We start from the raw sequence: 23,856 nt of genomic DNA, 5'->3' as shown, positions 1-23,856 counted from the left end.
CACCATCATCACTGGACCCTCACTGTAATTCACCACTTTAAATGAACAATTTTCATGTACCTACTATAATCATTGCATCAGAATGTGGTAGCCAATGATTATTCTTGTCTACAATATGAGAGATTAAGGTAATTATTAATACTAGTAACAGTTTAGTATTATACTAAGAATTTTATCTATATAACTCTTACTGTCCAAATCTATATCAATGCCTATATTTTTAAGTAGACTTTGAAATTCAAGGAACCTCTATAAACTAGCCCAAAGACACAGAGTACCTGAGTAGAAGTCAATTTCAAGTGAAAACGTCTGTCAGTTGCTCAGTCATTATATCACCGCATGCATTCCACAGCTATATTTGTTGAATGTAAGTCACTAAAATTTTATAAGTTTCCTGTAGTCTCACTTTGAATGTTTACAAGATGGCACAGCCATCCCCTAGGGGAACAGTGAAAAGTCATGGAGCCAGCATAGCTGTTTGAGAATGTTCCAGCAAAGCTAAGCCACATGCTATGATCATTGATCTGATGCCCTTTACTATCAGTTTGAATCTCTGTGTGTTACACTCTTGGAGGGGGGTTGCTATTAGCATGATGATTTATCCATGTCTTTTCTGAGGAAATTGTTTCTGAAGAAGTCCTGAACATACTACCCTCTGCTTTCAGGGACTTAACCTTTGTTGACTCTACTTAGGGGTCTTCTCTGTGCCTTGGAGGTTGTTATCTGTCCCTATGTAAACTCAAGAACAAAATAGTTAGAACCCTATGAATTCAGAAGAGGCTGAGAAGGTTCAGCAGGACAGAAGAACTGGCAGCAGATCAGAGCACGGAACTCCTTTACAGTATACTTACAATTTCATAGAAACATACCCTACAAGATAGACGCCCACGTATACAGTAAGCCTCTAAAAAGAATTCAGCGATAAGAGAATGACTAGGATAACATAACAGCATGTGGAGGTGGTGTAAAAATGACATAGGAATATAAGAAGAGTAAGATATTAGAATTTGTCATTCCTAAAAAGATTGATTTACATCAGGTTGCTGTGATGTTATCTAATTTAGAAACAAAATAGTTCTTTTATTTAATAAATTCTTATAAGATTATAAATATGCTGGGCAGTGGTGGCGCACACCTTTAATCCCAGCACTTGGGAGGCAGAGCCAGGCAGATCTCTGTGAGTTCAAGGCCAACCTGGGCTAATGAGTGAGTTCCAGGAAAAGCACCAAAACTACACAGAGAAACCGTGTCTCGAAAGAAGAAGAAGAAGAAGAAGAAGAAGAAGAAGAAGAAGAAGAAGAAGAAGAAGAAGAAGAAGAAGAAGAAGAAGAAGAAGAAGAAGAATTGAACAACAGTTCCTAAGCCTGAGAAAGTTCTCAGGCTTAGTCTAATTTGCAAATAATATGATTGACAATTAATATTATTGACAGTTAATAATATACTGCCCAAAGCATGGTGATTTACCTGGACTGACTCAGATATCATCTAAAACATTTTGAAACCACAAACTGCTGCCAGCCTGAGAACAGGCTGCTATATTATGCTTGCTTAAGCTGAAGTGATCTGTAGAATTCTAGGAATAGAGATATGGGGCTAATAATAAAATATATTCTATCTGGACTTAACCAATAACCCTGGGCATACTAGAGAAGTATGCCCAGGACAAAATGATGTGATCTGTGTCTCTTGAGAAATCATGTGTCTATGTGTCTGACTCAACCTTTCCCTCACCTGATCCCTACATCCTTTCTGGAACCAGTTCACTGCTGGGGCTGGCCCCTGGGCACCAACAATCGATGATTTCAAGCTTTGTTGGGGCGAACAGTTTCAGGGAAAGAGGGAGAGGGGATGAACGAGAGTAACTGGCAGAAAATGACTAAAATTCATTATATATGCACACATACATGAAACTATCAGAGGATTAAAAATTGAAAAAAAAAAATGCTACCTCCCTTTTTTCTCTTTCCAGAATTGCACCATGCCAAACTACAAACTGATTTATTTTAATATGAGGGGGAGAGCAGAAATTATTCGTTATATATTTGCTTACTTGGACATAAAGTACGAAGATCACAGAATAGAACAAGCTGACTGGCCCAAAATCAAACCAAGTAAGTAGCATAAATCGTGCAGATTACACAGGAAGAACGTATTTCGGGGGTGTTCATCCTTCCTCCGGGAAATGCAAGCCTGACCCTACAGAGCTTCACATTGAGAAATAGCAGTTCAGGTAAACTAAACAGATGCACACTGTTCTCTGGGTCTGCTCTGTTTATCTTCTTTCTCAATATATGACTCAGAACTATAGAGCCAGCTGGGCAACTGACCTACCTCAGTTTGAATATTACCTCTGCCAAGAGTAGGGCCTGCTAATTTACATAAGCTTCCCCCACATCGTTTCCTTGTTTATAAAATGAGACTGTAGTTAACACCCATGGCTCAGGCGGCCAGGTGAGCATGTCACATTTTCAGTCCCATGTTCCCTTTCAGGCTCCGCAGGCCACCTCTTGTTTACACCTAGGCTTCAGATGAAGCTGTCAGTTCATATCCATTTTATTTGGAACTCTGTCTTGCTCACAGCACCTCAGGGCCTTGAACAGCAGCACTTGGTTTACTCACTGGGTCAGGAATCAAAGCTGTGCTTTCTCCCCCGGGTGAAAGCAGTTGACTTTGTACTCACCCGTGTATGTACAGAGGCTTGGTCCCAGTGCCTGTCTGAGGTACACGACTTGCCATCTACACTTCATCTTTTGTCTTCTTACCAAAATAATTGTGTGCCCAAACCGAAAATATTGTGTGGGAAGTTGTAGTCAATGCACATGATGAAGCACCTCATGATCACTGAAATAATGGTGGTCCATTGATTCAGAAAGGTTGCAAAGTGAGAAAAGGGACTTTGTATAATAACATCACACGTTATTCTTTTTAATATTATTTATGTTAGTTTTTCATGGCTGTGACAGAAATGGGGGAGGAACGTAGAGAAGGAAGGATGTATCCAGAGGTTTCAGGGTAGTCTGCTCACTGCTTGAGGCCTCAGGAAAGAAACACCACGGTGGGAAAGGGTGTGATGGATCAGAGCTGCTCATCATGTGAGAGCTGGGAGCAGGGAGAAAGCAAGGGGGAGGTTACAACTGAGATGGAAGGCAAGTCCCCAGCAGCCCACTTCCCCCAGCAAGGTCCTACCTCCCACAGGTTCAAGTTCCCAGCAGCCCACTTCCCCCAGCAAGGCCCGACTTCCCACGGGTCCAGGTCCCCAGCAGCCCACTTCCCCCAGCAAGGCCCGACTTCCCACGGGTCCAGGTCCCCAGCAGCCCACTTCCCCCAGCAAGGCCCTACCTCCCACAGGTTCAAGTTCCCAGCAGCCCACTTCCCCCAGCAAGGTCCGACCTCCCACGGGTCCAAGTCCCCAGCAGCCCACTTCCCCCAGCAAGGTCCTACCTTCCACACGTCCACCTTATGGCATGCATCCAAAACTCATATTAGTCAGTAGAATAAACTGTTCACTGGATCAGCGACTCATGATCTGATGTCTGAGAAAAGACCCTCATAGATAGGTGTTGAGTGCTAACGTAGGCATCTCTCAAGCTAATCAAGGCATGAGTGCTAACGTAGGCATCTCTCAAGCTAATCAAGGCATGAGTGCTAATGTAGGCATCTCTCAAGCTAATCAAGGTGTGAATACCAATGCAGGCATCTCTCAATCTAATCAAGTTGACAAGGTTAACTAACACAAAATGGAAAATTAATTAGAATACTACAATCACTGTAACTACCTGGTAAAAATATTCTTGTTTAAGTTTTATGAATTTTCTATAATAAGAAGTATATTGCTTTCTCACAGAAGTAAAATGTTCAACAAAAAAAGTGGAAGTTACTAATATAGCATTAATGTTATCTGCTGTGACTGTTTTATGTTTGTTCAAAGTGCCTCCATCTTTTGTTATATAATCCACAATGCTCTTCATCAAAATAAGACTAGGATAAAACTTCCTTAGCTCACCAGGCAGTGGTGACGCATGTCTTTAATCCCAGCTCTCAGGAGGCAGAGCCAGGAGGATCTCTGTGAGTTCGAGGCCAGCCTGGACTACCAAGTGAGTTCCAGGAAAGGCGAAAAGCTGCACAGAGAAACTCTGTCTTGAGAAAACAAAACAAAAAACCAAAAAAAAAACACTTCCTTAGCTCATGTATAAGTCAAACTCTATAACTGTTGGAATATGTTCTAAAGTAGCTCATGTGATCTATTTTGAGACTATAAAATTAATGAAGCTTGAAAACACAGGTTTTTATAAAAGTCAAGTATGTGGGTGAAGAGATGGTTCACCGGTCAAGAGGAGTTGCTGCCCTTGCAGGACTGGGGTTCTGTTTCCAGCAACCACATAGTTTCCATTTGTAACTTCAGTTCCAAGGAATCTGATTCCCTCTTCTGGCCTCCAAAGGCACTGCACACACATGGCGCACTATTGGTGAAATTATTAAGGCCACTCCACATAGTTAAAAAGGAGGTTTATTTTGTGGGGTAACTTACAAGTGAAGGGGTAGTTTACAGGGTCTGGGAAAGGTGTGGCGCAGTCCGGCGGTGTTCTCTGAAGAACTCTGCTCGGTCTACCTCCAGCGTCCATGGTCCAGGACATCCATCTTGATCTCAGGTCTTCAGAGTCCTCTCTTGGCTCTGCCTTGTAGGCATGACAGTTACCGAAGCCTCAATGGGGTTTGGAACTTCCAGATCAAAGCTGGAACGGCTACCCACTACAGCGCACTTACATACATGCAGGCAAGACACTCATAACACAAAAACTAAAATTAAGTAAGCCTTTTAAAGGGCAGTAAATTTATAAATCAATCTAACATGAGACAATGAGGGAATGTGATGTGTAGTATCCCTGCAAACATTTTGTTATTGTTTGTTTTTCAATTGAGACGTTGTCCAAACTCGGTATCTGAAATGATCTGGAACTCATGATCCACCTACCTCACAAGTGCTAAGGTTACAGGCATGAGCCAGTAAGAACATCCAGTTTATACAGTGCTGGGGATCAAACCCAGAGGCTTGTGTGGGGCCTGGTACATATTAGCAGGCACTCTACCAAATGAGCTCCATGCTCCCTGCATACACATGATTTTTACAACCAGTTCTTTAACTGATTTTATATTCAGTTTTCAAATCTACCAAACTGTGAAGACTGCACTAGAGAATGTGGAATTGTCTCTTTTAAGAAGAATGTTTTGAGGGGCTTAGATAGAGCTCCAACAGTATAGTGCTTTTTGTTTTTAAATAATTCTTTATTGATTCTTTGGGAATTTCACATCATGCACCCCAATCCCTGCATACCTGCCCCTCATCCCTGCAGCACACTTCCCAAAAGAACCACCTCCAAGAAATTAATTCAAAACAAAACAAACAAAAAGCCATCTCGATCCTCCGTCTTTCCAACACCTCTTCATCCATCTGAGTGGCATCGGGAGCTGAGGTCTGTCACACAGAATACCCTTTTGTACAATCAGCCCCACCCAAAAAGTGTTCATTGCAAGGAGTCTTAGGTCTGGTTCAAGGTGTCTGGCACAGTGTCATCACTAGACCCTCACCAAAACCCCCCTAGATACCCTGCTGTTGCCCCACTCATGGAGATCCTGTGGTTGAAATCCGAGGCCCCTGCTGAGCCGGCTCTGCCCTTCTTCACAGGCCCTAGGATAGATAGATAGCCCTGCCCCTTGATGGACTCCGCAGCAGGAGAGCTGGTCCCCAACACACACACACACACACACATACACACACAGGAGAGCCAGCCTTTGCACTGGGGAAAGATGGCCCAGCTCCTCACCATTGGCTTGGGAGAGCTGGTTCAGTCCCTCACCTGAGGGAGGCAGTCCCAGTGGCCTGGACTGATCAGTTCAGCTGCCATCCAGACCCACATCCTGGGCCTTGGGTTGGCCCAATGTCTTAGTTAGGGTTTCTTTTTCTTTTTCTTTCTTTCTTTTATTAAAAAGAATATTCTTTTTTTTTTTTAGGTTTATTTATTTATTATGCATACAGTGTTCTGCTGGTGTGTATGCCTGTCCGGCCAAAAGAGGGCACCAGATTTCATTATAGATGGTTGTAAGCCACCATGTGGTTGCTGGGAATTGAACTCAGGACCTCTGGAAGAGCAGCCAGTGCTCTTAACCTCTGAGCCATCTCTTCAGCCCTAGGGTTTCTATTGCTGTGACAAAAACATTATGACCAAAAAGGGGAGGAAAGGGTTTATTCGGCTTACACTTCATCACTTCCGTTCATCACTGAAGAAAGTCAGGACAGGAACTTAAACAGAGCAGAATCCTGGAGTCAGAAGCTGATGCAAAGGCCGTGGAGGGGAGCTGCGTACTGGCTTGCTTCCCCTGACTTGCTCAGCCCACCTTCTTATAGAAATCAGGACCACCAGCCCAGGAATGGTACCACCCACCATGGGCTGGGCCGTCCCCCATTGATCACTACATGATAAAATGCCTTACAGCTGATCTCAAGGAGGAATTTCCTCAGCTGAGTTTCCTTCCTCTGATGACTCTATAGCTTGTGTCAAGTTAACACACAAAACCACCCAGTACACCCACCACCCTAACATCTACCCCATCTCTGACCTGCTGGAGTGCGTGGAGGGACTGGTCCTGTGGAACGATAACCACACGATCTCCATGACTTAGGGTAACAGTATAGTGCTTCTTAAAGTAAGCATATGTTTAAGTTTATAAATATATATGTGTATATATACTCTATACTTAAGACTTTCATGACTTTATAGGATACCTTGTTTCAACTATTCTGACTTCTCTCACCATTCTTGGTTCAGCTCTGAAGTTGACTCTACATTTGGTCTGTTTTAGCTCTTCCATTTGGCAAAATCCCTGTTTTGGAGGTGGGAGGACTTACCCTTCACCAGAGTCTCGCAATAGCAAGATATTTGGCTAAAAACACAGGTAATATACATATTTGTAGTTAAGGCTTTGAATAACTGAAAAAAAAATGATGTTTCTTTGATAATTGCTTAATAACTGTATTATTTACTATAGTGCAATTAGCAATGGCTCCAGAGATTAGAACATTATAAACGTACCATCTACATGAGTAGAACTTTCTCCAAATGCTTCAGACAGCTGTTTTATTTTGCCATTTTATGTTTTTATATACAGGGTCTTACTACATATTCTTGGTTTGCCTACTATTTGCTATATAACCCACAGTGGCTTAAACCCTTGATCCTTCTGTGACAGCCTAACCCATGCTTAGATGAAAGGCATGTGCTGTCACAGCAGGCCACATAATCTCACTTTATATAGTATCCTCCCCTTCCTGTATCACACCATATTGCCATCATGCTGTTTCTAGAATCTAGCTGGAAAATTGGATTGGCATGTCATGCTAGTGTTGAGTATTATGATTTAGACAAGAAAAAAAAACAGAAATACATACAGCACATGAAGACTGGAACTTGTTGCACTATTGGAGTCATGATTAAGTGCCTTTCATTCTGATCATGCTCAGAAGAATAGGAAGGTGGCATCCTCCCCTCCACTGGCTGTCATCTGAAGTCTCCTTAGCTGGTGCACCATGAGTGAGTGAAGGTAACAGAGATGGCCCCTGCCTTCCTCTCATCATGCTCCACTTCCTGCTTCCTCTGTGGAGTCCTGCAAAGGTTTTCTAGTGAGATCTGAGCTTGCTTTATCCAGAAGAGCTGCATTAGAGGATGGCTTGACCATGTGCATGGTTTCCAGGTGATTGGAAAGGGTCTGCACTTGGCTGTACTGAGGGGAGGTCTTTTGCTCCACCCCTTGGCATTCCTATAAATAGCCTTTTAGAAAAGACAGAAGGGGCTGGTGGTTTAGGATCCAGGCCCTCCCAAGGCTATCCTGTGTTTCCATGTTTCTGTCCATTCTATCCTTCTATCTAAATCTCTTATCCCTCACTCCTCAAGAGTACCCTAGGGGAAAATGTGGGAGCGGGTTTCCCACATTCCCCTCTCCTTCTTTTCCCACTTTAATTAATTAATTTATTTATTAGTAAAAAAGCAACTTTGGGTTTCTTAAAGCCTTTTTGTTTGTAATTAACATGCTAGAATCACTATTTTCCACTTCCACCCTTTACACACACACACACACACACACACACACACACACACACACACTGCTACCACCTACCACCTACCACCTTATGATCCAAGCATGTTGAGCACCCCAGTGACCCATAATGATTAGGTTCCCATTTTAGGAACAAAGATGTTTATTTTAAACACATAAACAGGACTGGAGACTTAGCTCAGCATTAAAAGAGCACTTGTTGCTCTTGCAGAGGACCTGGTTTTGGTTCCCACATCCACAAGGTGGCTCACAACTATCTGTAACTCCAGTTCCAGGGGATAATGACTTCTGACCTCTGTGGGCACCAGGCTCACACATGGTAACATACTTACATGAGGGCAAAGGAAATGGAATATGTCTATGGAAGTTGGGCTCACAAGAGAAAGGGGTATTTGAATCAAGCCTCAGAGGATACCTCGGGTCCCCGGTCCTCCACTCATAAGTGTATCAAGGTTTCCTCAGGGCTTCGGAGCACATATACTCTTCTTTGTTTCCAGACTTGATTCAGGAGGCTGGAGGAGGACCCTGCAAAGTTTGCATTATTAAAAATTCCCCAATGGGTTGAGTTGACAGAGGGACCTCCCTTAGACTCACCAGATGTACAGCGTTACGAGTAGAGAGAAAAGGGCACAAGACAAACAAAACCAAAACCTTCATATTTGCAGGTTAGAGAAGGAGGGTTACTTAGCAAAATACACTGGACAGGATTAGAAAATCCAGGGTATGGACTTCCCTAACAATTGTAGGTCGTTACCCAAAAAGGCAGCACACAGAGGCTTGACTGTAGGACAATTCTTCGGGTGATCGTTTGTTCTTGACTGGCCTGACTGCAGGACATACATTAAAGGATTTTAAAATCGTCCAGATGGCCCCAAAAAGAGGAGTGTGGAGAATCTGAGAATGCATACAGAACCTTTGTAGGGCTGTGCCACAGGGAAGGGCAAGAGAGCCCAATGGGCAGACTTTGTTATTCTCAGAGCACTGAGACACCCACTACCACTCCAGTCTTCTCCCTCTCCATTCTACATAAAGACCTTCCTCAGTTTGCAACACCCCTTACCCTATCAGGTTTACCAGCCTAGGAGTCAGCAATACAAGAAGTCTCTCTCTTTCAATAAGCGCTGAAGCTCCCCTGGGAGGACTCACAGTAGGAGTCAGGCCCTCCTGGAATGAAAAAGAATAGTGGGTTTGGGGTGTGGTGTCTGGTAATTTGATGCCGGAAGTTCAGGAGGAAAAACAGCTCCAAATATTTGCAAAGGGGCCTGAGAGATGTCTGCTGTTTAGAAGGAGGGATGTCCACAGAGGCATTAACTGCTAAAGCCTGGAACATAGAAGTCAAACCAGGGCTGGGGGAGAGGGAGGGACCTGTGACAAGCTTTTTCAGGTTAGTGAGGAAAGTCAATCCATGGAAATCACACGTGAAGTTACAAGTACATGAAGCAAGCAAGTTCCTTCACCCTGAACAGCTTCACTAAAGCTTTGTTTATATTAGCCATGCATCATCAGCATTAAGTTCCGTAGGCTTAGTAATTTAATACAGTTACACAAAAGCAGTCAGTTTTACAAGACTTTCATACTGAATCATTTCAAATTGACTAGTGAAGAAAAGTCGAGAAAGATCAATGACTTAGAAGAAAAATATTTAGAAATTATTGGAAAAAAATTAACAAATGAGTGAAAAAATTAAAGGACAAAAACTCACCAGCCACTGTTTACTCTTTTTTCTACTGAAAGCTTTGAAAATCCTGTAAACTGGAGCTGAAGAGATGGCTCAGCAATTAAGAGCACTGGCTACTCTTCCGGAAAATCCAGGCTGGCTTCCCAGCACCCATAAAGGCAGCTCACAACTGTCTGTAGTACCTCTAGTTCCAGGGGAGCCGATGCCCTCTTCTGAACTGCTGGCTTATGGTGCACACAAGCAGGCAAAACACTCATGCAAATAAAAATTAAAATTCAAAAAATTATCTTAAGAATCTTGAAAGGTTTTGTGAGGTTTGTTTTTTTTTTGTTGTTTTGTTTTTTGTTTGTTTGTTTTTCTTTTTTTTTTTCATTTTTATTCCCAATTTCTTTTTTGTTAAACGCCGGAGGCTCTTGAGCCTTGGTTTGCCTCCGGAAAGAAATGTTTCAATTTGAAGGGAATGTTGCTTCTAGAAAGAACATGCCTTGCAACAAACAGAAACAATGTATCTCAGCCTCAAACGGTTTAAGCACCATGGGCATCCGACCATCAAGAGATGGAGCTCCCAGGATTCAGCTACAGTTGCCATCATTACCTCCTAGCTAGCTTCGTGGTGAGATGCTTGTAAGTCAGTACCGTGACTCAGCCTTGCCTGGCTCTCAGTTCATGGCATTTTGTTGTCCCAGGTTTAAGACATCCTATCATTTTTAAAATTGAAACTTTATGGTGAAAACTGGGGCCAGATTTTCCCCAGACTTTTTAAAGCTATACAAAGAAGAATAGGGCATAAACTTCTAGAGTTTTCTCCCAGCTCTACCACCAACCTGTCTTCTGCCTCACAACTGTTTTACACTGTTTTGATTTTCTAAAGTCTGAATATGTTGCCTAGTTGACACATTAATAGTGAATTAAATTGAGCATGTTGGTAGATACAAAATGGCTTCTTTCTATCCCATAGATTTGGCTGGCAAGACAGAGTTGGAGCAATGTCAAGCTGATGCGGTTGTGGACACACTGGACGACTTCATGTCACTTTTTCCATGGGCAGAGAAAAATCAAGATGTAAAAGTAATGTGATAAACTTACTATCATAACTATGGTTAACTTTAGATTACCCCCCAGACATTGCATTACAGGGCTGTAAAAAGTTATTTTTAATCTATGTAATATGTACTTTAGAAAATGAAGTTATACTAAACTATAAGGCCAGGTCAATGCTTTCCTGCCATACTTTGTGCTAACCCTGCCTCAAATACTTTTTAAAAGTGTCTGTGCATGTGAACCTTTGAGAATGGATGTGTGCCATGTACATGCAGGATCCTGCAGAGGCCAGAAGAGGGTTTGGATTCCCTGGAATCAGGGTTCCAGATGGTTTTGAGCCATCACGTGGGTGCTGGGAACCAAACCTAGGTCCTCTGCAGGAGCGGTAAGTGCTTTTACCCACAGAGTCATCCCTCAAACCCCAACAGACCCAGTTGATAAGGCTTTCTGCCCTTTTCTGGGGACAAACACACCTCCCTTTCTTCCATTCTCCCTTTTCTTCTTTCTTTTTAAAAGTATATTTTGGGTGTGCATGTGTACTGTGTACACAGCCACGCAAGGCATAGCATGGCTGTGGAGTCAGAGGACAGCCCACAGGAGTCAGTTGTCTCCTGCTACCATGTAGGTCCCTGGGATTGAACTCACATCAGCATGTCTGGGGGCAAGCATTTTTACCTACTGAACCATCTCACCAAGGAGCCCTCTCTCTCTCTCTCACTCTCTCTCTCTATGTCCCTTAGAAATAGTGCCCCATTATGTAGACTACAGAATATGTACTATCATATTTCTGTAGCATAGACAAATATAGCTTGATTTAGCAGTTTTAGACAATTCTTATAGACTTCTTATGGAATCTGTAAGAATTTTTCTCATTCTTCCTCTTTTTATTAGGCAGGTTTTTTTTTTTTTTTTTTTTTTTTTTTGTAGGCGAGGCTAGCATCTAACTCATCCTCTATGTAGCTGAGGATGACCCCCAACTCCTGGTCCTCCCAGTGCTGGAATTACAGAGGAGCACCACCACATCTAGCTCAGAATTTCTCTCTTCCTGCATCATCTTCTCTGCCTCTTTTTCCCTAAGCTCTCAACACGGTGATATCTAGATCATTGAGCTAAATTAGTATTCCATGATTATGTAGCTTTGCATACGCAAATACAAACTGTACATGGCAGTGTATTTCAGTAATGCTTCCTTTCTTATTTTTTCTCCTCAAAATCAGTAACTGTGTTTTTACTTTTGCCTAATTCATTTTACTTTTTTTTCCCCTAGAAACTTTCCACACTGGTAGAATTTCCCTCCAAGTCAGTGACATCAGCCTGCCTTCTCTTTCCAGTGTTTCTGGGTGCAGTTGCCTCTCTGACTTTTTGCTGAGCTCTCTGGCCTGGAGGCCTCCCCTGCCCTGCAGCTCTGGGAATTTCTACAGAGCCATTGTCTCAGGCTTTCCTGCCACCACTATCCCAGCCAGGCCTTTCTTCTGGGGTTGGCTCTTGTTTCCAGGGTGATGCCCACTTTCTTGTATACATCATTGTATTTTTTTTTTTAAGCATGTCCTCTGGGACTTAAAAGATTACAATCACTAAGAGAAGGTACAATGGTAACAGGACTTCTCCACCGCGTGTCACTGCTTCTGCCAGGCTTGCTTTCCCCACACACGGCACACACTTACCATCCTGGGGCTTTGATTAACATTCTGAATGTTTCTTTTGGCCCTTTCCTGGTTCAGTCTCTTGTTTCGTGCTCTCGTGTTTGTGAAACAGTCCAATAGCGTTACTGATCACAGGAAGTCAAAAGTTTGATGCTTTATATCTTGGTTTGCAACTTTTTCAATTTAATTTTCACCTGGTTCCATAGTTGGTTTGATGTCTTGGTTAGTTTTTCGTTTGGGGTTTGTCAACCTGACACAAGTTAGAATCATCTGAGAGGAAGGAACCACAGTTAAGAAAAGGCCTTCATGCCGGGCGGTGGTGGCGCACGCCTTTAATCCCAGCACTTGGGAGGCAGAGGCAGACAGATCTCTGTAAGTTCGAGGTCAGCCTGGTCTCCAAAGTGAGTTCCAGGAAAGGTGCAAAGCTACACAGAGAAACCCTGTCTCAAAAAAAAAAAAAAAAAAAAAAAAAAAAAAGGCCTTCATAAGATTGGATTGTAGGCAATGCTGTGGGTATTTTCTTAACTAGTGACTGATGGGGAGGGCCGGACTGGTTGTGGGTGGGGCTATCCCTGAGTAGGTGGTCCTGGGTTCTACATGAAATCAGGCTGAGGAAGCCATAGTGGTAAGCTAGTAAGCAGAAGTCCTCCACGATTTCAGTTTCTGCTTCTGTTCCTGCTATCAAATTCCTGCCTTGACTTCCTGTCCTGACTTCCCTCAGTGACAGAGGGTAACCTGAGAGTTGTAAACTGAGGTAAGCCCTGTCCTCCCTACGTTGTTTTTGGTCATAGTGTTTACCACAGCAACAGAACCCCTAAGAGAGTTGGGTAAGGAAGTCTATGTTGCAAGCAATGTTTCACTAGCATATGAAGACACTCCAGGCTCTTAGCTGGTGACAAGTTTAAGCCAATCTAATTATTTTATTTATGTGTTTGTTTATTTTTGTCACACAGAACCCTTGTGGTTGAGAGGCCGCAATCTTTTCTACCTCCCATTTTTTGCTTTTGTGCTTTCAGAAGGACATTCTCAACCAGAGTTCTACATTTTCACCTTTTACATTTTATATCTTTTACTTCTTGACAATTTCATACAAGTATGCAACGTATCTTGACCATGTCTGCTGCCTCCCACTCCACTGGACACCGCCTGACACAACTCTAGAGTCGTTTAGTGTAGTGCTTTGTTTTACTCATGAGGGGATTTCATTTTTATTTTATGGATATGATGTCATCTGACCACCCAGTGCTCGTCTGTGCAAAGCTGCTTTACTTCCAGGTTGCTAAAGTCCCTGTCAGGGGTTAGGTCATCCTCTGAAATCCATGGCAGGCTGCAGGACTGTGGTGCCTGTGAAGCTGTACAGGTGCAGATAGTTTATTGATTTTGAATGTTACTTTCCTATTTTGGGTTCTTCCAATGTCTCCGGCTTCCAATGTCTGCTGTTGTGATAGGAAGGTTGCCCAGAGAAAACTGTGATCTAGAGACAGTGGGAAGGGACACATGGTGGCTTCAGATGTTACTGCTCAGTGTGAATACACTCATCCCATTCTTTTATTCTTAATACATTTTTCACGGTACCCTCTGTCCAGGAAGCTGTTTTAGCCGCTCTAGCCTCCTGTAGAGAAGGATAGGATCTTGCCCATTAGCCCGAAATGAAGGAGAAAGCTCTTGAAACTGTTCCCCACCAGTTCTCGGTTCCACCAGTCTCAGCTCCCTGCCCCCTCATTTCCATGCCGTGGCTTGACTAAACATAGGGTCAGTTTCTGGCTTTCCTGTGCTAGTTCACCCACTCGCCTTTACAGCTTCAAACTCTTTTGCTCTCATCCTCTCTCCTCTTTTCTACCTCTATACAGGTTTCATCTTGTAAAGCACGTACACTATTATTGAACTGGGATGGAAATAAGCTTATGTATAAATGTCACATCCATCACCTTTATCCAATTTCTTCATCCCAGCCCTCTAGTTGCTTCCTTTGGGATACTTGCCACAATCTCATCTTAAAAATGCAGTTGTCACATGACTACTTCAACAGGAAGTGTCACCATGACAATAACGGACTTTAACCAACTGAGGCAGTGCCCTCTAATGGCAAAAACTGTTCATTGAATTATTGCCAGGACCCTGCATTATCAGATCCTACCGCCAGGGGCCGCTCTCGTCCCCTTGACGTTATCTCCAGTGGAGAGGTAGGCATTTATTTCCTTGTCATGCTATCGCTATCTTTTGAGATGAAGAAGCAGCCAGAGTAGTTTGGAAGGTGCTCAGAGTCAGACAAGTGTAAGAATGTGACCTGAGACCACCTGGTAAAGCTCCAGAACCCATGCCCTGATCACACAGAGCGTGACTGCTACAGCAGGAGTAAGTCTGTGGTACTGCCACAGGGCTCATTTCCCAGGTGAGAACAGAAAGCCTCAAGTGTGTAAACACCTTGGGTTCAGGTGTTTAGATGCAAAGTACTGCGAAAAGAATGCAAACCGTGGTCACTCTCAGACTGCATGGTCTTAACTCCTGGGTGTGATGTCACAGTACCAGCAGCTGCCCTCAACACTGGGTAAAATAAGAATTATAAATTAAAGGGACAGCCCGAGTTTAAAAAGCCACAACCCAGAACAACCAGTGTGACTCTCAGCATTTTACTCAAAACACCTACATTCTAAATACTATTTACCTAGTTAGGATCTTGATTGGAGATATTTGGACATATTTTTAGATAAATAAGGCATATTAGGGATATTAGCAGAAAGGGAGAGAGAGAGAGAGAGAGAGAGAGAGAGAGAGAGAGAGAGAGAGAGAGAGAGAGAGAGAGAGAGAGAGAGAGAAGTATTGAAAAGCTCAGTTTTGATGACATAAAGGTAAAAAGACTTTTTCACATAACCTATTTAGACTCTGGACTTTGGTGATGGTTTGAATCAGATTGTGTTCTTACCACCACCAATTCCCTTTTCACAGTTCAAACTCTTTGAGTGTGAAGTACAGATATACGGGACTCTCCTTCGAAGCATGGTGAGAGCATTCGGTGACAGTGTATATCGATATGACAAGGTGGAAAGTGTTTACTAAACATCAGCTATTATTAAGAAGTTATTGTGTTAATTTGCCCTTATATTTGTCAGGCGTGACATCTATTTTACGTATCGTTATAAACACACAGACAAATACACCATGCTCCCCAATATAAAAAGAAAGTGTATAAAGATTTTTGTCCAGTGTGCCAAAGACCTCACTGCTAGGCAGTCTGCCACCATCTTGGCTTGCCTTTTTCTATTTTCTGTCTTTGTGTGGCTAAGGATCCATGACTTAGGACACATCCCAGAGGAGAGTGTCTCTGGCCATTGGTGATAAAATACTCCAGCTTTGTAACACAGTGGTCAATGCTCTTACATATCTCAAACCGGGTACAGAAGACACAGAAACTCAGGTTCAGGAACAAATTATGCAAAAGAAAATGTTGCTGAGGCACTGATAATAGCTACGGACTACGCCATCAACAAAAAGTTTCCGTTTTTTGTTTGGGCAGCAGGGTCCGTTGCTGCCACCTTGTGGTGAAGTGGTAATTTCAAACTCGAAATAACTGCCGTGAGATGGTAGGTAGCACAAACGTTCTTTTTGGGGAGAGAGGGTCTTGCCTGGCAGCCCTCCAGCCAGCCCCTGCCTCCGCAGTGCTGGGATTACAGGTGTGGGCCGCCACACAAGTATCACTGAAAATATTGTCATTATATGTGCTCGAAGAAATGCAAGAGATACAACAACTGCTAATATTTCTGTATTTGTGCTAAAAGCCCACTTCCAATTTTAAAGGATTAAATGGAACAATGTGTCTCTGAACATTCGTCACTAGGACTGCCCTTGAATTTATTACGAGTATTTATCATTTGGCTACCCAATGTGCCTACATTCGTTTCCTTGCCTGAAAAGCAGTGTGGAGGTGGGAGATACACAGAACAGAGGTCATCCTTATGTTCCGATTTCAGCACCAAATGGCATGGATAGTGAGAAACCACCTTTACCATCCTTCTCAAGCACAAAACCTAGCTCACAACCTTCCTGAAGGAAGACCAGAAATTTCTAATTCCTTCAAGTCCAAGAGTGGCCACCTAGAATGAACAGGAAACTTATGGGGCTAGACACACACACACACACACACACACACACACACACACACACACCTAAAAACAAAGGATGCAGCTGTTACATTTCTTCTGTTATTTGAAAATGAACCTTAAGTGATTATGCTACATGTAGTAATTTAAATTTTATTAGTTGGAAATAATCCAACAAATTATAAAGAAAATCTGAGCTAAAGGAGTGATCACTGATTTGGGTATTATAAATTTTTATTTGAACCCAACAGTGTGGATGTGACCATTAGAAAGTACACATGGCCTTCGCAAAGCTTTCTGGCAGCCAGATCCTCCTGCCCATGAAGCTCCCTACTGTATGTACTTGTCTAGAAGATCAAAAGATCAAAGCTTTGACTAATTAATGTTCATATCGGACACAAACTACCCCCGAAAGTGTTATTTCTAGAGCAGCTCTTTGTTGTTGTTAATGTTCATTTTATGACCGAGTCTTGCTATGTTGCCCAGAACTTACAGTCCTCAGCCTCCCAGGAAGGTTAGTTCACAGGCGGTACCACCAGGTCCAGAAAGTACACACACTTCTCAGCAAGAAAGAGGCTATGAATAAATTACTTGGTCTTCAGAATCAATAAAACAAATATATAATAAAGGGGGTATCTGTTTTAGAGGTGCCAAGCATTTCTCTTCGTTTCTCAGGATAGTATTTGCGTGTAACACTTCATTTATCAAAAAGACAGGGTTGGCGTGTCCTATATATGATGTGCATGGCTCACAATGCTCATGCTAAGGCGCCATGGGTGTTGTGACTCATCATGGCCTATTGTACCCATTAGCTGTGATAATGAGGGGAGAAACACAAAGTGAGTGTCCTGCCTCATCGAATGCAGCACACCTACTTTCCTTCAGTTAAGATACATAGCTGTAAGGGCTGCAGGGTGTTTACCCACCAACCCCACAGCTCCCCAGAGTTTGCCTGAGTGTGAGCAGCAGGAAATATTACATAGAAGGATTTAGATTGTGGAGATAAACAGATAGAAAATAAAGGATAGCCTCAAGAGGGCCTGGAACCTATTCCAACGGGCCCTGACTGTCTCTGCCCCTGGGTATTTATAGAGATGTCAAAGGGTGGAGCAAAAGACCTCCTCCCCCAGCACAGCCAAGTGCAGACCATTTCAGATACCTGCACTCAGGCCCGTGGCCCTAATCATCCTCTATGCGGACCTGCTGGGTAAAGCCACAAGGAACCCGAAAACGGGCTCCCACAAAGGGCCCTGTGTTAAAAGTGGACTTCAGAAATTTCAAAATACAATTATCTTTCATTACAATAAACCAAGATGAAAACTCACGGGGCTTTCTCATAAAACCAAAATCTGATTTACCATGACTTGCCTATGTACCTCTTGGAGTATTTACTAAAGGCCGCCACATCAACACCCCACAGAGACACTTGCTCATCATGTTTTATGGTGGCACTGTTCACAGTAGACAAATGATAGAAACTACCTGTCTAAAATATTGGAATGAATGCAGAAAATGTGGTGTGTGTGTGTGTGTGTACAGATAAATATATGTATATAAAATGTTCGTATGAAATTTTCCTGTGAAACATAATACCACAGGCAATGAAAATACATAATGAAACTGGTGGCAAAAATATTTTAAAAACGAGTAATAGGATTGGTGAGATTGCTGCTATGCAGATTGCTCAGATTGCTGCTATGCTGGAGGACCTGGGTTTGATCCTTGGGACTCACATGGTAGAAAGAGGGAACTGACTCCTGAAAGTTGTCTTCTGGTTTCCACACAGGCTCTGTGGCACATGTATTCACACAACCACACACACACACACACACACACACACACACACACACACACACACACACACAGTGTAATTTTAAACCTTGAGTAATAAATGACTGAGTCAGGCGGCCTGGGTCTCTATCAGATCATAACTACGAAGAAACAAATGCGTGGATAGCTATTTTCATTCCTACCTTGCTGCTCCAATTATACTTGTTTTTCTCACCATTCACAAAGATGTCTGCTCTCTCCTAGGAGCGGACGTTCAAGGAGTTGCTCACATGTCATGCACCTCTTCTTCTGAAAGATTTGGACACATACTTAGGGGACAAGGAGTGGTTTATTGGTAATTATGTGAGTACGTTTTTATCATTAAAAATATCAGCAATTATATTTAGATAAGATGATAAACTAAAAACTTACTGAGCAAAACGTTCTTCTAGCCAGGCATTGCCGGGGCCCAGTCTCAGCTCGGAGTCAGGTCCTGAGATGGGGAAGGGTCGTCGGTGCAAGGAAAACTTCTGACCAAGTGGATTGCACTCAAGTGGCCCAGAACAGAGATTTTCTTACCAGGGTTACCTGGACAGCTTTATCATTGGCTTCTATTTTTTACATTAAGAAATACATCACAAACTAAGGAATACGTTGTGATCATTATGAAAGTCCCCGTTGTTCCCCTTTATGCTTCCCCAAATACGCTTTCCCATCCCCTGCATAGCCTTATTCTAGACACAGAGTTCAGCATTTTTTCAGGCTGAACTAAATATCGAGCCAGACACATCCTGCTCTCACAGCACTTACGTCAGCTGGCAGCTACTGAGGTTACAAAGTTAAGAAGTAACGGACACGGGCACAATGCTTTAAGGACAACAATATTTGATCCCAAACAATTCTTTCATGTCTGCAAAATATGCTTTTATTACAGCTACCTTTTCTACAAGAGGGTCCCATGTCTCAATCTCTCTGTGAAAGGCAGACCTTGATAAAACACTCTTTTCCCATCTCACTTCACCATACTTCTTCCACCAATATTAGCTCCTTTGGATAAAAAAGATGGATCTATCCATCTCACATTTTGCATTTTATTTTTCCTCTTGGAGCATACCAGATCCTACCAAAGATTCTATGCTTGTTGTCCAGGGAACTTATTCTCAACAGTTGGCACTATGTGTATTCCTGAGGCTTTTTCCCTGTCTCTGTATGCATGCCCTGCTCTCCTTTCCAGAACTGTGAAACATGGTTAATGTTCCAAGTGTTGTTTTCTCATATGTACCTAACTGTTTCTGTTGAGTCAGAAAAGTTCCCAGGATTGGAAGTTGTAGTTAGTAACTCCAGATAAGAAATTTCAGAAGCATTAGCCCCCTGTTAAATTCTTAAGGGAAATATTTGAGAAAGAGCAGAATTTCCAGGGAAAATTACCGCTATTGCATGTGTGACTGACAAAGTAAAACTAAAAACAGCCCAAAGAATCACCAATATAACGAGAGAGAGAGAAAAACCTGCAACCTGCACAAATATCACAAATTCCTATGCTGTCCCACTGTCCTGTGGACTACTGGTCCTTGCCAAGTGAGAGTCCGTTTCCACGGGTGCCTTGCCCAGGGGAAACCCACTATTCAGGTAGTCATATGCTGCTCCAAGACTAGGCTGCACAGCTCCTGACAAGGGATGATAGTGCATACCTGGCATCCCAGCACATGGGAGGCTACATAGAAAGTTTAAGGCTAGCCTGGGCTACATAAGCCCTTGTCTCAAAAAGGAAAGAAGAAAGAATGGGGTGGCAGATAACTACAGTAGAGAGAGAGAAAAATATATTAAACTTCTCTAAACTAATTTTGTATAGAGATCTAATCTGGAGTCATGAAGTACTTTATATAGTTATATTCAATAATTTTTAAAAGTTATCCTAAGAATCAAAAGGGAATAAATCTATATCGCATGCATCAGAGTAGATAAACACTACTTATTTCATTATTTTATGCACATGTGTGCACATGTGCACATTTGTGTGGGGATCTGTGTGTGTATGATGTGGGGGCCAGAGGTTGACTTCAGACATTGTTGTTGCTCAGACACTGTCCACCTTGTTGTCTGAGACAGGATCTTTTACTGGCCTGGAGCTCACCAGTCAGGAGAGGCCAGCTGGCCTGTGAGCCTCAGGGCTGTTCTTGTTTTGGCCTCCCCAGTGCTGGGATCACAAGCCTTCGACATCACATCCAGCTTTTGTACATGGATTCCAGGGCTCCATCTCGGTTCCTCACAGCGCTGGCATAGCAAACGATTTACCAACTGAACTATCTCCCCAGCCCCTGAGTGAGAAGTACCTTTAACACAAGGCACTGTAGTCTGACTCATGCTAGGAATCTCAGAAAGCAAGCCCACACACTGTTTTCAGTAGAACTATGTGGCTGCACTCCTGCTGAGCTCCTGGCCTGGCTCCACCAGTGACAGAGCTATTAGCGGTTCTGGGCACCGTTGGTATCGTCTTAATGATATTATGATCTGTACACTGGAGTGCAGTAATCGGAAATCACACTGATGTTACTAAGAAGCAGGATCTTTAGTGTAGGAGAGAAGGAGACAAAGATAATCCAGTCATCATGAGTATTCCTCATACCCAGATTCTGGTCTCCTAAATACTGAAAGAAACTGGGGATTTGTGAACAAATGACTTATTCTCGATTTGAGAAAAGAAATATTTAATGAGTACTTTTTCCTACTAGAAGCAAATGAATTACCATTTGTAATTATTTGTATCAAAAGGATTCAGAAGGCAGCCTGAGAATGACTAGAGATGGAGCAATGCAGGTTTAAATATTCATTAACAGCAGCAAATTCAAACAAGTCAAAACAAACAGAGGAACTTATGATAACCTCTGCCATATCCAAACATATGACACAACCCCCAACCAAGCTCCTTGCTTGCTGTAGAGACAGAACCCATCATGAAAACTCCCAAGAACAGACACCAATGTAAGAGGCTTGTTTCCCACCTTTCCTATGAAGGCAGTACACGTTTCTCATCAGAAAAGCACCCTAGTCATAAATAAAGAGAGGATTAGACTCGACATCATCACTTTCCAACCCCGAAGAAGCAATGGGCCTAGCCAGTGGCCACCAGAAGCCACCCATATCAGAGAGATGATGGCCAGATGTTACAGGTGGGCTTTCAGAGCAGGAACATACTCCACCCAAAGCAAATCAACCTGACCTCAGAGCTGGGGTGGGTGGGGTTTCCCAGCCTTTTGGGCTACTGTGTATGAAAGATAAGAAAAAGGGTGCTGTCTGCGGCTTGGGTGGCTCTGAGTAGTCTACCTTGTCTCTACATCTCCTCAGCCTCCATCGCACTGCACAGCCCCACACGTCCTCCCGCTTGCCTTTTCTAGACTCTCCCTTCCCTATTTTCTGGGTATTTCTAGGAACTGATTTGTTTTTTATTTCTATTAAAACCCCCTTGCCAACCACCTCCACCCCATTCTCTGTTCTTCACTGTGCTCTGAACTAGACACATCACACTCCCAGGTAAGTAATGGCTGCTAAGCTTGGCTTGTCTGGACGCTTGGCTTAAATGTATATCCCCTCTTAGAGGGGCCCCTGCCCGTGTTAGTCACTCCGATTCTCCTTCATCGCCTCTCACTCTGTGTCTGAGTGCTTTCTTCTAAAACAAAATCCCAGACTAGGGATGAGGTTTAGTGGTGTTTGAAGGCTCTGAATTTGACCCACAGCACTATAAACAAACAAACAAACAAATCTGCATTAGAGGAGAGCATTGCATCCCAGCTTGTTCTCTGCCATCCCCAACACCTAGATGTGGGTATGACACACAGTAGGTACTTAAATATTTCTTAGCTGAACTGTAAATCCTCTGAGCAGCAATTTCTCTTAGATGACTGCAAACTTGTGAAATACCATCAACCAGCTCTAGTAAATTATGGACACACAAGCAAGTTTAGTCCACATTTAAATTCCACTTTGTAGCTGGGCTTGGGGGAAACATGCTACAATACCAGGCAGCCTGGTCTCCAGAGGGAGTTCGGGTAAAACATGCTACAGTGTCAGACTGTCTCCCAACAACAAAAGTTAAAAAGTGAACAAAGCAAATTTCACTCTGCTAATGTGATTATGGAACCCATGTACCGCTCCACAGACAGAGCTCAACAATGGAGAACCCTCAGCTGACCGAGGCCTAAGGAAGGCTGTACCCTTCACCTTTGCCAACTTCAGTATTCCATTAAGGGCCAGATAGCCATGCAGTTACTTGTCTTGATGTGATGCAAAGATAATGGATCTTACCCAAATCTTTTCCTTGCAATTATAGACCCTGAAGGGATAACCCGTACACTATTTATTCCCTTATACCTTAAAACACAAAGAAACAAGGTAGACAACAGAATGGAACAACCACAGATCCCCAAGCAGGATTATTTGCAGGACTGGTGTGGAATTGTCAGTGGTGACATACAAAAAAAAGAAAAGAAAAAGAAAAAGAGCACACTCTTCTCTATTACAAGAGTTCAAGTATGTACACTGGGCACGTACACACCTGGACTGAACCTGCTTTGTCTTTGTAGGGACTTTGGGAGCAGGTGGAAATCCATGAGTTAGATCAGGTGAAAATGTATTGTCAGACTGGTGGAGATGGGACATGGCTTCCGAACGGTGCAGCACTGGACTGCATGCCGTGAGCCGCCTGTCTCAGGCACCTATACCTCGTCACAGACAGCACCCCTCGGTGTCCCCCGGGCACTGCATTGCTTGTCACTTTCTAATTTTATCATACACAGTCAGCTTTCGTACTAACAGAGAGTTGTTTTGAAACTGGAAGGAAATGTTTCTTGAGGATATGAAGTTCTCTTTTGGAGTGCGGATAGCTTTTTTTATATTCAATAGCAAGTCTTTGTTTTCTTTTAAGCAGGTCACCTGGGCAGACTTCTACTGGGATATCTGCAGCACCACACTTTTGGTCTTAAAACCTGACTTGTTGGACATCCACCCCAGGCTGGCGTCATTGCGGAAGAAAGTCCAAGCTCTCCCTGCCATTGCTGCCTGGGTGCAGAAGAGGCCACAGACCAAACTCTGATGCAGGCACAGCACCAGATGAGGGCGACATCTGCCTGCCAGATGATCCATACCCTTCTTAACTACCACGAAACTCTGTTGTATTCTGCTTGCTATGATTCTTTTTGTTGTTTCTGTAGGCATTTAGTTTACAGCATTTTCTTTTTTCAGGACTTTACATTTTCTATAATTGAAACAGTTCACAATACATATTGCTTTGCATTGACTATCAACATGCATGGACGCTTTAGTTAAAATACTAGTTTCCTGGCTAATGTGTCAATTACCACAGCATTTTAACTAAGAAATCATGTGAAATACAGATTTTGCAAGTAGATCTTCAATCAACAAATCGCTACACTAAAAAACAATGCCTATGATACTCAGTGGCTAACCATGTCACTGACCACCATTTTACATGTTATTCAGGTATACACCAAAGTGTTTGTTT

The 23,856-nt window shown here is 42.9% G+C and overlaps 1 protein-coding gene and 1 long non-coding RNA gene across 4 annotated transcripts in view; one reads left to right on the top strand and one right to left on the bottom strand.

The window, feature by feature from the left end:
- The window catches only part of Hpgds (hematopoietic prostaglandin D synthase), a 30,217-nt gene extending 6,579 nt beyond the window's left edge, over window positions 1-23,638 (top strand). The window contains exons 3-7 of one of the 3 annotated variants that reach the window (XM_042273425.2): window positions 1,970-2,111; window positions 6,859-6,951; window positions 10,746-10,855; window positions 18,603-18,701; window positions 23,263-23,638. In XM_042273425.2, coding sequence (XP_042129359.1) covers window positions 1,979-2,111; window positions 6,859-6,951; window positions 10,746-10,855; window positions 18,603-18,701; window positions 23,263-23,427 — 600 coding nt within the window. In that variant the 5' untranslated portion in view covers window positions 1,970-1,978 and the 3' untranslated portion in view covers window positions 23,428-23,638. Of the gene's footprint in view, window positions 1-1,969; window positions 2,112-6,858; window positions 6,952-10,745; window positions 10,856-18,602; window positions 18,702-23,259 lie in introns of all 3 variants that reach the window. The other 2 variants (XM_076566880.1, XM_076566881.1) reach the window with 2 other exon arrangements.
- On the bottom strand, window positions 7,585-9,275 carry LOC121828005 (uncharacterized). The gene is made up of 3 exons (XR_013049885.1): window positions 9,170-9,275; window positions 8,525-8,634; window positions 7,585-7,659 (listed from the first exon to the last, which is right to left on the bottom strand). It is a non-coding gene; the product is annotated as an uncharacterized LOC121828005 (long non-coding RNA).
- Window positions 23,639-23,856: the final 218 nt, after the last annotated feature.

The sequence above is a fragment of the Peromyscus maniculatus genome, chromosome 3, assembly GCF_049852395.1.
Source record: "Peromyscus maniculatus bairdii isolate BWxNUB_F1_BW_parent chromosome 3, HU_Pman_BW_mat_3.1, whole genome shotgun sequence".
In the NCBI taxonomy this organism is placed as follows: domain Eukaryota; kingdom Metazoa; phylum Chordata; class Mammalia; order Rodentia; family Cricetidae; genus Peromyscus; species Peromyscus maniculatus.
Note: the sequence above shows the minus strand (reverse complement) of the source record. Positions and strands in the feature narration are given on the sequence as shown.